Source organism: Plutella xylostella, chromosome 4, assembly GCF_932276165.1.
Source record: "Plutella xylostella chromosome 4, ilPluXylo3.1, whole genome shotgun sequence".
In the NCBI taxonomy this organism is placed as follows: Eukaryota; Metazoa; Arthropoda; class Insecta; order Lepidoptera; family Plutellidae; genus Plutella; species Plutella xylostella.
Genome location: NC_063984.1, coordinates 9,387,081 through 9,403,341, shown reverse-complemented (window position 1 = coordinate 9,403,341; position 16,261 = coordinate 9,387,081). Strand labels below are relative to the sequence as shown.

The 16,261-nt window shown below is 38.5% G+C and overlaps 1 protein-coding gene across 4 annotated transcripts in view; it reads right to left on the bottom strand.

The window, feature by feature from the left end:
- The window catches only part of LOC105397902 (serine/threonine-protein kinase 26), a 68,946-nt gene that overhangs the window by 9,715 nt on the left and 42,970 nt on the right, over positions 1 to 16,261 (bottom strand). For all 4 annotated transcript variants that reach the window (XM_038121100.2, XM_038121098.2, XM_038121099.2 and 1 more), the window contains exon 3: positions 743 to 959. In XM_038121100.2, coding sequence (XP_037977028.2) covers positions 743 to 959 — 217 coding nt within the window. The remainder of the gene's footprint in view (positions 1 to 742; positions 960 to 16,261) is intronic.

Genomic DNA, 16,261 nt, shown 5'->3' with positions numbered 1-16,261 from the left:
CACTATCGGGTTATTAGCATGGCCGGCCACATAAAGTAGGGTCATCAATACACAGCGGTTTTTAAGCGTGAACGGTTATTTCCCAGAGCGTCCCAACCCAACACCAGTTCAAACATTGAACACTGGCGACGCGCCAAGGCCTAGCACAGCCTAGTGTTGGGATCGGAACAACAGTAAGATGTGTTTAGGACACAAAGCCGGCGGCTTACAGTACGCCGAATGTTTTACTTGAGCAAAGCTCGGCTCGGCTTCGACTTGACCTACATTTGTTGAGTTTTAGCCTTTGATCTTTGCGGCACGGATCAAGTTCTCATTTTGGAGAGATTAATGTGGTAATAATTTATTGGGTTGCCTTTAAATCTACAATGGACTAATGGAGGACGAAGTAATAAGAAATTCTACTTTATCATCTTGTCCGGAAAATGAAAACCATGCAGATAACGTACTGTATAAATACACCCCTTGCTTGCCTTGCTCTTACATTCGTCTCTTTGATGCTCTTATCCTGCTTCCTCTGCAATACTAATCTGCATATCAGCCAGCTTCACGTCTACTCACAATCTAGCTCGTGTGTTCGTCACTGACATCAATGAGAAGATCGCTATATTAAAGCCTCCTTAACGAAACCAACCAGCTTCACGTCTCCCATCTCGCTGAGCAGCACATTGGCCATGATGCCTCTATACTGCTTCGTCTTAGTGTTTAGATTAGTAGATGGTCGGAATCCGTATAGAAAACTCACCGAAATCAGCCAGCTTGACATCACCCATCTCGCTCAACAGCACATTGGCGGCCTTGATGTCCCTGTGCAGCTTCCGCTCCGAGTGCAGGTAGTCGAGGCCGCGCAGCACCTCGCGCAGGATCACCGCGATGTGCATCTCCTCGAAGCTGCCCGCCTTCATGAGGTCCAGCGCGGACCCGCCGCCGAGGTACTCCATTATTATCCATAGCTTCGTGCCCTGCGGATGGAAAGGTTGCGGTTTAGTTAAAGGTACATTTGAAATGGGTGTTGGGGCAATCCGTTAGGTAGTAGGTATATAGGTATTATTAACCATATACAAGAAGAGAGCTGGTGAGAATAGAATATCATAATTTAATCAAATATTGATATTGATAATAATAACATTCATGTAAAAAAAAACATTATAAATTTAAGTAGGTCTGTTTTTATCTTCCAATTAAGCCGATTCATTTTTAATAATTGCTCGTATTAAGGAAGTAATAGCAACTTTAATAGCATTAAAATTTCTACATAAAAACAAAAATTACGAAATAAATTCTCCATGCACGCAAAACGACAATTTAGCAGTAAAAGTTTACACAGAGTTTTTGCCATGAAACCAAATTGCAAACGACAGATAAATTGTTTGTTGAATGTTGCAAAAACTTATTAAACGTGTGTTTTGTGTCAGCGTAAATAAAAATGTAACAAAATAGTTTTGGCAAGCGACTAAAACCGCATTACGGAAGTAAAACAGTTGATGGATGAGTTTGTTCGAAAACTAGTTCATCACGGGCTCGCTTTACGAGCGCACACGCAAATGGACTATTCAAAAATCGTAGATACACCTTGACACAAAAAGATAAAGCGAACCCCTTCAGTTATGCGGCGTATGAACTGAACATACAATACCTTAGGTTTACGTCGGCTATAAAATAACAAGGCTAAGACATAAGTTCCATTTCATTATCTTTACGCTATACGAGCTACAGCCGGAGGCCGCAGACATTATATTTCTCAAAAGGATTATTACTAAACTAAAACGGCGGTGTTCCTAATTCCTCAAAGGACAAGAGGACACTTTATTAAAGCTGACAATCGGGCCAGGATTAGCTTTACGTGACCAAATTGTCGATCGCTCGTGGAAAATGACCCAATCAGTGCTGCTATAAATTGACCGGGTTGCCTGAGGAGGAAAATCTCCATCTGGAGTCCACTATCTACGCCAGGAAAAGGGTCCGCTTTTCCTGTCTGTCTCAGCTGAGATTGCGCCGCCTCCAATAATACTGCCGGTCCGTTTTGGCAACGGTAGCATATCTGAGACTTATCAAATTGAGAATTTATATTTGCTTGTCGTGTCACCATTTTCTTTATAATATTTTGTTACTGGCCAGCTACACGCCATAGACAACCTCCATGGCGGGTGGACTCGTTTCCAGTCAGGTAATAATTATTCGCCGGTCTGGTGAGCAGTTGCGCGGCTACTGGGCGACACGGGCACATGTGTGCTGTACCTACACTACATTGTACCTACATGTCGTGTCGCAATAGATCAGGAAGAGAACAATGCGCGCGGCGGCCCGCGGATCCGGCCTGGCCCAGGCACGCTCCATCAGCTCACCCAAGTGGGTTTAGGGCAAGAACAATAGATAATGAGGTATACCGTAACGTAAGTGCGTATGTATTGTAAATGTATGAACATCGTCTACATATCCTGCACAGCTGGGTACTTACTTAACGCGGGCTAAATATCAGGTTTTGTACGTATTATGTTTACAGTTACTTGAAACGTAAATTAATTCTGCAATGTCATTAAGTTTACAGTTAACTCAGAATATTGCGTACATCCAGTACATACTGCAATCCATACATTTAGACTCTAGGTAATTCCGAATATTGAGAAGAAATCACGATAATGATGTAACTAGATGATGAACGATGGGTGAGCTTGTTTTGTGACGGAAGGAGAGAGCCGCTTTCGAAGTAAATCAAAATAAAATACTAGTTAGAATCTAAACAAGTTTAAGAAACTTAAATTAAAATTAATTAAATTCATTTATTTCAGTAAAGCCCAGTACATATTGGTATCAAATTATGATTTTATAACCAGTTATATGTATACATATTTATAATTAGATATATAGGTACCTAATTGCGATGAATAGCTGCGTCATTATTTATGTCATCTTTATATCAATTTTATTAATAAGAGATAGGTACCAGTACGTGTAGTTTATATTAATCTTTTGCTTCATGTAACTTCAAATAGGTAGATCTATACCTACTGCAATTAAGAATGAGTATGCAATCATAATACTAAAGAAACCCTCTGTAGCACTACCTTTTACTTTCTCCACAACTCCAAAGGTTGTGGTAGAAAATTCTATTACCATTAAGTACGCCATTGCACACGACTGAATATTTACCTAAGTGCCAGAATGAAATTAAGAAACAAAGGGGCTATTTTGAGATGTCGAAAAGAAAACTACAAGTACAAATAAAAGAGTAAGTAACCTTATTAAGACAAGGGTCACATAAGCACACAAAGTTACCTTCAAAACTTAACAATCCAATATGGCCATATTTACATAATAAATCAGGAAAGTCACACATAAACTTGCCGTTACATTACAACCCCTTGTGCAAACTTTCGGGATGTTAGGAAACTTTCCTACTGATATTTTCAATGATAATAATGACGGATTCGACTGGTGGCGATCAATGAGAATGAGAATTTTCCACAACTTTTTACCAAACTTGTAAAACATTTATCAGCTGGACTCCAACAACGCAATTTTAGTACGATAGTAAGAACAAAAACTATGTCAACTTACTTAACACAGTTGTACAAAAAGGTTCGATTCGATTTCCCTCAGTTCCCTTCGCCTCGTGTTTCCGTGTCGTCATCACGACATACCAATTCGGATGAGCGCAGCTAATATTGAGTCCCATAACAGCGAATGGGTGTTCCGTAATATTGTTAACTTAGCTAATATAATAGAATAGGACATGCCAGGATAAATTATTCTATGCTTATTTCAGTTATTTGCTCAGAGAGGGCTCGCTGAGTACACAAAGGAAAAGAGGCGAGAAAACCTATTGATCTGCGCTCGCCCGATAGTGTTTGGGACGAGCAAAAACAATAATAAATTGTACACATTATATTTTTACTGTCAGATTTATTTCATTGTCGTAAAAGCGTTCGCTATATTTATAAACATTACGAGGTAGACTTCGGTGTAAAAAAGTTTAAGAGTCACTCAGATTTACAAGTTGGATAAAATTATGACGATTGGAAGAACTATTTTATCTAACCCGCAAATTCCTTAATAGATGAAAGATACCTTCAGATAAATTCTCACCGACTATCCTTCAACTAACAGCAGGCTTCACACTTTCCTTTGTGACTAAAAATAATACCTTTCAAGCATAGCTTCTTATAAACACATAAAGTGGAATACATATTAACAAAACCTAGTTCTATTCTAAAGGAACTTCACATGCTCAGACAAGCAAAGAGAGAGAGAATATACACAAAAACGGGACAAAAGTGGGAGAGTATATACATTTACAGTGGAAAGTAGCTGTGCCGTAGCACGTGCCACAAAAGGGTTATTTTATGAAAGCCGCTGATAATAAGCTTTTATTCATCCTTGCAGTACAGCCAGCAGCGAAACAGTAGGAAATAAATAATTTATGTGAGAATGAATACTGAATTATTGGCTGTCAACTGTTGATAAACCGTTGAGCATTTTATTTAAGTTATTAATTTTTTTTAAATCGGTTTGGAAATAAATATCATGGTTAATTTTATCTCGTGCCGTAATTTTGGTGTAAAGTGGACCTACCGGGCCGAGTAAACCGCATTTGTTAGATAACTCAGACTACACAAAATGAATCATAATCAATATATAATTTACAAATGCGCTTCCATAACCAGTAAAATAAATTCATTTGAAAACGAATGCTAAGTTCTATTGCAGACCGTACGTAGTAGTGGCTCTATGTATGTAAAACACTCTTCTCGTTGCCATAGCAACCGGCGGCGTAGGTCATAGACCCTCGGCGCGACGAAGGAACGACACAAAGAAAGCATTAATTAGGAAAACTTAAACACTGCATACTTAACCAAAGGATAACTCACAGTCTGTAACTCACAGATAGGTACAACATTTTCACAAAAAGGAGAATGGCGAACTTCTTTAATTTCTATGCAAATTGGCAAAGCGTGGGTTCAGTTCATTATTGCATATTGTAGACTTCTGATTCTGATAATGAAAAATTCTTTCGAGTTGGATGCAGGTCTGGTATTCACGCATTTTGAATAATTTTAATGAAGAGCAGAAATATTAAATTAAATTAGCAAGCGTTTGAATCATCCAGCTGGGCAGTTGTTTATACACTCAATAGCCAACTGAGTGAACAAAAGAAAGGTCATATTTTTTGCATCAACGCTCTTACTACTGTATCTTTAGTATGAAAAATTCTAATCATGTATGCAAATTGCATTGCAGGCTTCATAAAAGCTAGCTCCACGCGTAGACGGAGGTATCGAGCCGGCTGAAGCAGTAACTCAAATAGCACGTGTATCCGAAATAGAGGCGGCCTGCACGACAACAATCGAACTGGGGGGAGAGACTTTATCATTCGCCTAACTAATTCAACGATCCTGGTTGCCATGGCAACCGCGAGGGCGCCGCCCAACACCGCGCCGTACGGAATACAAGTTACGAGCCAAGCTTATCTTCAACTACTTGCTATATTTGAACCCCAATATACTAGACTAATGACATTTCAAACGCTACCTGAAATGCCACGGAATTCAAACGTTGGCAAACCTAGAAATTCAAACTCAAACATGCAAAGAAAAACAGCAAGTCTGAGTGGCCGTTTCTATACAAACTAGCGCAGCGGGCGTTGATAAAATGGAGCATTGCAATATTACAGCACTTATTACCGCGTCGAGTCTTCACAGCCTTTTATCAATACTTCATTTTTCCTCATCGTCGAGCATAAAGGCTATTTCAGGCTGGCGTGGCAGCCGGTATAACTCTGGACAGATAAGTTTCCAGCGCTCTCGCCTTAATAATTTGCTGGGCGATTGGACGCCAGTACTGCCTGTAAATAACTGCTATGCGGCCAATTTAAGTTAGTCTGCGAGTTGCATCAGCGACTATGCTTCAAACATTTTTTTTTAGTTGGTGTAGTTATTTTGATGCAATGTTCGACTGTTGATATTGCTGACTCACAGTACCCGATTCAGAGAGACGCTAAGCCCCGTGGGAAGGTGGAAAAAGAGGAGAGAAAAAATGTATTGCCTTTCTGTCTGTCTATTAAAGTGGAGCTAATTGAAACGTGTCTCAATTTTAACTCGCCCGAAATACGAGAATCAATTTCATCTGGGAAAGTACAAGTCACAAGATAGGGGATTCCCGGGAATTGCTGAGATAAGAGAAGCTTCGGGAGCGCGCGGCGCGGCGGGAACAGACCATTACTGAGATAGCGATCCACTGCACAATCCACACAGCTGGAGGTCACAAGGAAATCTTACATGACACTGAAACCTTCACGGAAACTGATTAGTTTAGAACCTACTACGCATTATTATGGCTTAAAGTTGCATTTACAACGTTACTCCTGGCAATAATGAAATAAAATTCGTTCAGTTCATTAACCAATAATGTAATAACATTTCAGCGACTCGCTCTCACCTATGCCTTGCCTCGCGGCGCGAGTCTCGCAGTAAAGATTGGGTTTTCCTTTAGGGGAGCTCAGGGAGTAGAGCCAGGGGAATCCCTCCTAACAGTGTGGAATTAGAGGGAATCGGGCGCCTGTTGTTACGGGAAAATCGATCAAGAATGCAGTACAGACAGCTCCTTTAAAGGTTCAGTAACTTCGGCAAAATGAAGTTTCAAAACCTTTATTGAATATTTAACGAAAAAAAAGACCTAAAAGGAAAAGTTTCTCCCTAAAACAATCTAAAAACTTGGCTTAACTTAAGATAATATTTTCCTTTATAACGAAAATACCTGGTATTCCTTGGAAGACAAAGCTCTTTTATGATAACAAAGGAAAATATGGTAGCAGATTTACATTGTACGTACTATCTGATTCGATTCCTGAAGTTCAATGTTTGTACAATTTCCATCGCGAGGCTTACTTTGTTGAATTTAAACCTTATCTATTCGACGTACGTTTACATTTGGTAAGTGGCTTCAGCGTGAAGAGTACTTCTTCACATTAGATTGTACGTTGAACGGAATGTGTTTTTAACTAGAGTGTTTAGGTTCGACTACATACTGTACTATGTGTAAACTCCAGCACATTAGCCAACTTTGTGGACAAACATTTGGCTAATGTAGCCAAAACTTGGTAATTCTGGGAAGTGTCACAATGAGTTTGTGTTTACGAGGCAAGTTCCACCGACCCCCTCCACATTTGTCATGGCACTCTCCGGGGAGGGGCACTAATCCCGGACATTACTGCATCATCCCGCGGGATTCTCAACTTCTTAAGAAAACAAGAGAGAAGACAAAAGTGCTTGAGTGCTATAATATATGGGGGATTGTTTAAGAAAACGTGTAGAAAATCTGTAACTACGTGGAGCGTCAATACGGACGGAAGATGAGGTTTCCTTTTGTTGAAGAAAATGAGGGATGGCTGTAACAGAGCATGGATATATTATTGATACAACGAGCGCACGTATCCAGTTGCAGGGATTTGCTGATGGAGTGGGAACGCTTCGCACCAGCTGGCTATTCGGGAATAGTTTTGTATTCATGATATTCTTGTAAACATAAACGGTGGCGTTCAGTTGTGGGAATATCGGGGTCTTGATATTTGCGGCAAAAGTTGTGAATGAGTTTTGGGCAAGTTGCGCGTCCGCGTTTAGTTTATTAAAACGTTGCTCGCCGCCGCCGCCGGGTTAAAAGCATCACAACTCGGTCGTGTAACTGACAACCGCATTTCGGCCGCCACGGACAGAAGAAACCCGCGATATTTTATTATTTCCGTCATTTTCTGCCCAACAAGGTTTTCGAAATTTTTTATAGCTGACAAAGATACTCCGTTCAGTTAAGTTAAAGAACGTGACCTTATTACTTTTGCACGGCTGAACCTATTTCGACTAAACATATCCAAACTCACAAGTATAACTTAAAATTTATCTCTTTAAATATTGGCAATATTTAGAGAATTTATAAAAAGAGTATAACCCGGAGCGTGTAACACACTATGCCTAGACATATCCGCTCATAGCTCGAACTCATCGCTCACCAAATAAGGTTAAATTCCCCCAGGGAACTCTCCTGGTCTGAAGTAGGTACGGTTACATAAAAAATGTAAGCAGGTTTAGTCATTATGGCTTAACACTTTCCACGGAGGTTGTAAACAAAGAGAAGGGATCTAGTAAAATATAGTGGAGGAGCGCGGAACATTTTAGTTAAAGGGTAATACTACTTCGCTGCTGAGTACCTATATTATGTATGAGTACGAGGGGTTTGTGCAACATTGTAGGTATATTATACGTAAGTACAAAAGAGGTCGCAATAATATAATATATAGACAGTAAAAATATGTTATATTCATAGCTCCATAAACTTGAAGGAGTTAAATCTTGGCATTATTTTGAGAAGAAAAGGAATAAGATGCTCCGTCTAGCTGGCCTATTACAAACTACAATGCACATGGAGGGGGAATAAAAGCACAATGAATAAACAAAACAAAGGAAATTGTTCTTCCTCGGAAGTAATAACAATGTTTTTAATGGCGCCGAATCAGTTATATGTACTACCTACTAAATGGGAGACGGAAATCCGGTCACATATAATTTATTTCGTTGCAAACCTGAAATGCATTATATTCGCGATAAACAAAGAGGATAACGTCTAATACCCTTAATACCATTACAAGGATAAAACGAAAAATACTCAAAACAAAAATACACTTATCTTAGTATTTATTAGAGTAAAGAGGAGAGGCGCAGAGAAGATAACAAGGGGATCGTCAGAAAACCAAACAAAACACTGTTCCCGAGCTAAATGAGGAATGTCTGTACTTTTAATTCTTGTGCAAAAATGTAAAAAGGATACTGAGACTAGTAAATGTATTATGTAAATGCATTTTGATGCGAGACCAGAATAATTTGCAGTAAGGGTTAAAATGAGAAAGTCTCGTTTTTAAAGTTGTCCAGTAAAAATACAGAGGAAATGAGTCTCATTTCGGGGAGCAAGCTCGCCCGACAAAGACTGCAAGCAACGTACGGTTATTAGTTACACTAAAATGTGTAAATTTACTCTTGTGAAATCTTGCTTGTACTGTTTTGCTATTATATTATAATACACAAGCGCTTCTGTCTAATGCAGCGTAGGTTTGTGTTCCTGCTGGACTGTTATAGGATTACCTAGTTCAGTCTTATTAGTTTATATCTTGTTTATATAATGAAATTCGGTGGTATAATTATGTCGATTGTAATGACCTTTACAATTATGTATTGGAGAGTTTCGACTTCGCTACAAAGGCTTGGTCGATCGCCGCACGATTTAAGTGTACCTTTATTCGTTCAAGCTCATATGCCTCATAAATAGTAGTCAATAAATAAAGTCTATCGTTTGTAGAAAAAAAACAGGCTCAGTGTTAGATCTAATCTGTTAATTTAATATAATACTAAAAACTATTTTAGCAAGCGTAAAACAAACATTAAGTTGAGCGAAATTACAAGACGACTGATTTTTTACGGCGGACTCTATTCTTCGCTGCCCCGTCTGCGAAGCCAAGCTATAACTTTATTTTATCGCTGTGCAATAATTGCGTATTATTTTATAGAGACCAGCTCTTTGATGATCAAATTTGCATGCCAGCATCCAGGCATAAGACATGCAATCTTTAAAAAAAAATATGGTAGGTATTTTTTACTTTATTGGATATGTCCCAAATAGGTTCATCATACATTAAAAGAACACTGTGAAGCCTACACGCGTAGAAATAAAACTCGATTGCATTTAAGCAATAACCGTACGTCTTCCACCAAATAACCATACAAAAAATGTGGAGTAACTTAGCGTGCCCGAAGTACCCAATACTTTTAGTCGCCCGCATAAAAACACACAATATTAGGGAATAAACTCGCGACGCCGCAGCGCCACGGGCCGAGATTGCGTCGGAATGCAAATGCGTACAATTTTGTTCGACATTTGCCCGAAAAAGGGACATAGCCTTTCCGAGTTTAGTGAGTCACATTTAGCACAAAGCGGTACGGGCTGGGGCTGCTTTATCTACAGCTGCCACGTGCAGGCTGTATGTTTGGCTCCAGCTTAAGGTGCGACAGCAACTGTCATTGTCCATTCATATTTAAGACATTTTAAGCAGTGAAACGTAACAGAGGACAGTCAGTATTTGCATGATATTCAATTCTGCATAGGATCATTTTATTGTGTCATCATAAATAAATAACTTTGTATTCCTTGGGAACTCCAAAAGTGGTTTTAGCTTGCGTATGTATTTATACCAACGCATTTTTTGAACTAGCCATCAAAATCCTAGTATAACAATTTCAGCCGCACAAAAACTAAAAAATCCGCCGAAACCCCACCTTAAACTGCTGACATAGAGCTGTCGGAATGTCGAAGTGTCAGAGAGTCGTGGGGTTATGGCAACTCAACTCTGACAAAGACAACGGTCCTTGACCCATTGGCCGGCGGACTTTTACTATTGCAAGCGGAGCCGCGGCGCGCCACTAGTGTGCAGGATATTAGGACGCAAGTTACAAGCTGACATGACAACATTTGGAGGGCTTTTTACAAAACATTTTTTTTGCTAATTGGGTATTTTACTGGTTTATATAGCACATTGGATAACGATTACAGAAACAAATAATGAAAAAAACTTCCGTTCATTTGTTGTCAATAAAAGACAAAAAGAAAACAGGAAATTAATTGCCACACAAAAATATGGGCACATTATTAGTTGCTGAAGATGACGGACGTTCACACATGGTGAGAACATAATTTATCCTGACAGACCCTGGGATATATGAGACTTGTTCAGGAAATTGGCATTAAATTATTGTTAAAAATAATCCAAAAAACAATATTCATACCATCTCATAATTTTTATACCTGCTAGTTAATACCCCAGAAATATTACCCTAATGCCACTCCAAACTGCAGTCCAACAGAATCAGAGCACATGTATGCAACCACGCATATTCCATTTCCGAACTGGATCCGGCTTCCGTTTCCGCCGAACGTCTCTAACTCGCATTTAACCTTTGTGCTAACTAAACAATAGGCGGACTCCCACGCGCGTGTTATGTACCTCCAGTTACCTGCGTATTACGATAATGATACGATACCGCCCGCTCTGTCACCTCACTACCTCATTATGCCGCGAACTGCATTAACCGCCCTACGCTTTCTAAATTCGAATCTGCGTGGCACATTTCGTCTTCGGTAGTCATTTGTTTTTTATTTTCTCCTGCGGCCAGTAATTTGCATGTAACGATTGCGACTGTCGAGAACAATAGATTCATTGTTACGGAAAGTTGTATAAATTACTATTTAAATTAAAGATGCTTGTTTATGCTGTACCTACTTAATATGGATGTGATAATGAATATACTTATTGCGTTTTTATGACGACTCCATAGTAACTTTAACGCACCATTGGCGTTCTAGCCCAAGCGTGGGCGCAAGTTTCATTACAATCTAATGTTATTTATCAACAATTCTCCTATAGCTTAATTAAGCGTAGATCTCATTAGAGTGCGTGTTGAATACGGAATACCGTTGTAGGTTAGCGCGGGAATAGTGTTCGCATAACGGAACTAGCACGGATTGCGTGAAACTGCTGTAGATACGAAAATTTCCCTACACATTGCTGCGCCACTGTTGTCCTGGAAAACGCGGTGTCGTATAAAAACTACAGTGTAAGTTACTACTACACTATAGTGTAGTTTTACAGTAGGATTAGTTCGAATATGCAGTAGAGGGATTGTAAGGTCCTGAAAGTGACAAAAAGTAATGGTAGCACTTTCGGGTTAAATGTCTTTTTCTAGGTCACATATGACGCAGCCGTTTTCCTTCCAAAATTTGATAACAAAGTAATAATTTTCGTAGATAGAGCAGTTCGGTTTTTACAGCTGCTATGTTGATACATATTTCAAGGAAAATTATATGTTTTTATTCACATAGGACATTACAGCGGTTTCTTCGGTTATAGACAATTATTTTATGTAAATAATTGGTAAAAAATAAAGAATAGAGATTACCTAACTGTAGGTACCTATAAAGCTAAGTCAAACTTTGCATCCTATTTACCACCGTAGCTAGAGTCTACTAACTACAGTGTAAACAAATACAGCTCTTAACGCCTGACAATATGACCGCACAAAGTTGCACTGGATGTGCAATTTCCTGTATACAGCATGTTCTAAACCGAACGACGTATAAGCGCTAATGTCCTTTTTCTGTTGCACAGACAGGTAATAAATCTCACTTGCGCAATGTTCTACGGCGGAGGATGTTTATCCGCAAACTTCCGGTTTTGGAAACGTTCCATTTTTAAATTTAGTCATTTTAACGGTGGCCCGTATGCTACCAGATTTATTGTTGCTATAGATTAAATTTGCTTCGCGTATTTAAATTACGTCTCTTTTTCATTTTATAGTTTGATCTGGAGATGGTAAGTTATAGTTCAGTGATTACTTGAATTCTTATAGTTTCAAGTGTTCCTATGCGTAGTAGTGTTAACCATCGTAAGCCTTTGCGACTAAACTGCATCCATCAGCCATGATCTTATTATAAGCTTCTAATTACACAAAATTTATTATAATAGATACACTCAGCTCTTTTATATCTAGTTAGCATTATATATAGGTAAACATATATAAAACGATAAATAAATAATCAAGTTATGTCGAACGTTCGTTGATGCTGTAACAATTTCCGCAAAAATGGAACTCGATTGATAAATATTATGTTATTCGCGGACCGGCTGAGCAATAAATAAAAACTTTTATAGAAAGCTTTAAACATTATAAATTTATAGCCATTTAATTTCCATACATACATATACATACATAAATATGCCCACGACTGTAATCCCCTCTGACTACCCCAGTCAGAGGTGATTAAATTTTCGTATGTGGATCATGTTGTGTTTATTATTTCATTTATTAAATATATTTTTCGCACATTTATTGATTGATTTATTATTATTTTATATACGCATAAATGGTAAGTGTACCTACAAACATAACCGTTTCAAGCAGTAAAAATAATATTTAGAGGCAGTGGACAGTTATATGTAGTATAATCATTGGATTAATTAGGTTTGTAAACTCGTATCCATAGTCCACGATAAATTATTGATCGGCAACCAGCACATTTTTCCGTGACAATAATATAAATAATTCAGGAGAAAATTCAACAGGAATATGAGCACACTTTTACCTAAATCTCGGGGGATTTTCACCACTCGACGCTTACTCGTACACAGGGACATCAGGTGGGCCTTTTCACGACAAAATATAATACAAAATATAAAAATAGGCGACGAACCGTGCTCGGCGGGGAAATGACGCGAAAATAAGACGCCATGATTGACGTCCATTACTGTCACGAATTATATTAAGGTTTGTGGGAAAAGGTATTGGAAACTGTACAATAGCGGGCAATGGAGTGATACCGGAAATAGCATATAGTGTTCTTTGTTACCGACCTTGCAGAAATATTTCTTAGTTTTAGCGCCTAAATTTACTTCGTGGGATCATCAACTCATCAAATATAGAAAACAAAGTAAGAGAGAGAATTCGTTTCATAGCCAATATATCAATATTGAACATAGCAGCCTCGAATTCTCTGACAGCAATACATGCCGCAAAATTGACCCAATAGGAGGTAACAGCGCAACACCTCGCAAAAACCGTAGCACAGAATTTACGACAGTAACACAATCTCACATCGGATGCGAGCGCCATAAAACCTGCTCGTTTCCAGTCAAATTTCGAATGGCAAGTAAAAGTGTTATCACGCCCAGATTTTATGGTTCCTATATTCATTCATAATGAAGACCATTTTAGAATATCCAATAATCGATAAATCAGTTCATTTAGTACACAATAATCTTATCAAGAGAGTTACTACAGGTAGGTTACTCAATGAATAATGCTTCTCACTGAAGAGTCGCAGGTTCAATCCAGCAAGTATCTATGTAGTACTTACCTAATGATTTATATAAACTGTTTACCATCACACTTACGGTAAATAAAAAATCGTGAGGAAACCAGCTAATCTAGATTACATAAAATTATAATGTAGGTACAAAGATGTGTGAACGTAAACCCACCAACACACAGCGGACAAACGTGGCTGGAAATGGTCCAAGCTTAAAGAAGTAGAGTATATAGAAGTAAATACACAAAGGCTCCATTCGAATGAACGAAATGCAGAAACAAACACCCCCACAAAATAATGAATTACACTCACGGGCAATGAAAAAGTTCCAGTGAGAAAAACACAAAATTACTCCTAAGTGAGAAATTATGGCTTAATGACGCCTACTGCAATATTGAACCACATTTAAAAGTGCACCAAAATACTACCAACTTAAAACGTAAACATTTTGTTCAAATTTCACATTTTGTGAAAATTTGTAAGTGGAACTGTTTCTTTGCCCGTGAGTGTAGATTGGCCTATGTAATGTAGCTTATCAAAGCTTGATATCGTAATCAATCTACGCTGTGCAATGCGCTTTACTCAATTAACGCGCCAGAACAAACGTTCGCTGACAAAAACACAGTCAACACTTGGCTACATCACGATCCTGCCTAATCCTATCACTTGAATCAAGGACGGCTCTCACTAACGCGAGACCTTGAGTCTAATGTAATTTCGTCTAATCAAAGCCGAGCCACAAGAGGACTGCTAATCAGATAAACTTTGTTTACGTCAGCGTTTTCAGTTTCAGATATTATGCCTGCGACGTAATTAGGTAGATCAGAGTAATTTAAACAAAGGCTTGAGGCATTCTATAAAGGTCTAAAGACGTCCTCTCACAAGAGCTTTCTAAATTAAATTTGGGAAAGCTCACTAAAACGATAACAGCAGCTTTGTTCTAAGTGGAAAAGTTTGCGAGTGAAATTGCAGGTTTCAAGTGCAATGTAAGTAGCTCTTCCAGTAACGCACAGGCAAGATGTGCCAGGGGAGCAGAGTACGATGGAAAGTCTTCGTCTGTTCGGCTCTTGGAGCAAGGAGTCGTAAACAATTTGCGAGTACTGCACTCGGGGCGAGGACGCCGCGAGTAAACGGGCCGGAAGAGCGAAGCGACTCGGTGAATACAACAATAGTCTATTTTCCGACTTATAAAACACTAGCACTAAATTGGAATGGGTTTGTGCCACTGGCTACTGTAGTAGTTACGTCTAAATAGGTACATGCGTTAGGCGGTTGTTTTGTTAAATAAATGTCCTTATACACTCTTATACACATCAAAATAACATAATGCAGTACGATTATTATCAAACCTACAGTAGTTCGTGGTTTTACTTGATTTTAGTTAGATTTATTTCCATTTCGTACATCTGTGGATTTTCTCTAGTCTACATGTAGGTAACTCCCTTTTTATTATTTCCGAAGTAATCAAATGAAAAGTTCAAATCGTATTGCATATTTTCACATCAGAATATAAAACCTACTGACGACATGTATAGCGTACAGTACAGCGTATAAAGGCCGTATTGACATTCGTTAGCCGGGAACTTTTTTCAACAAATATTGTTTCAGCTTGTTTGTTTCAATTAGCAAAGGCTCGACTTTACTTTGAAGAAGAGTGTAAATTAATTAGCAACTTTCGGGACATTTCAAATGATTAATTTTAACATTATTTGTACAAATTATGTAAATCTCGTCAATAAATACAATTTAATTTTCCTTTTAAGGGTCGGCAATAGGCAATCGAGGGTTGGCATTGTCATAGAATTATGTAGTAAATGATGCTCTACAGCCTTGAAAAAAATCACACAGGTAGCCGAAGAGTCTAGCTAGGTGCTGAATCATTCGAATTTAAGTAAATGCTTATGGATAGCTGTAAATTAATTACGAAAAACCAGTAAATCACACTCCCGTATTGTAACAACTGTGTCGTAATTATCAAGAATTTTCATATGATTCTTATCAAATTATAAAGATAAATGCTTGGACTAGGCGCTAAATACCTTGTTTTTTAATAAACACACACCTATTTTGTGTAAATTAATCCCAAACTTGAGCAATTTTTTTCCCTCAAATCTTCATACAAATATCTATGGCGGCTTTCTGTGTTATAAAATCATAAACACAAGCGACGTTTGACTCAGTCGGCCGGTGGCCTCCAAAGAAGGGTCACGTCGGTTTAGGCGGCACTGACAGCTCGCGATCTTATTGTGTACAGACACAAAATCACTGCACATTGGTTGTCATTGCACTTTTTCAACTTTTATGACACCAACATAATTTGATTTGAAATTGAGGAAGCATAATTCTTATACTATATTCAATAAATTAA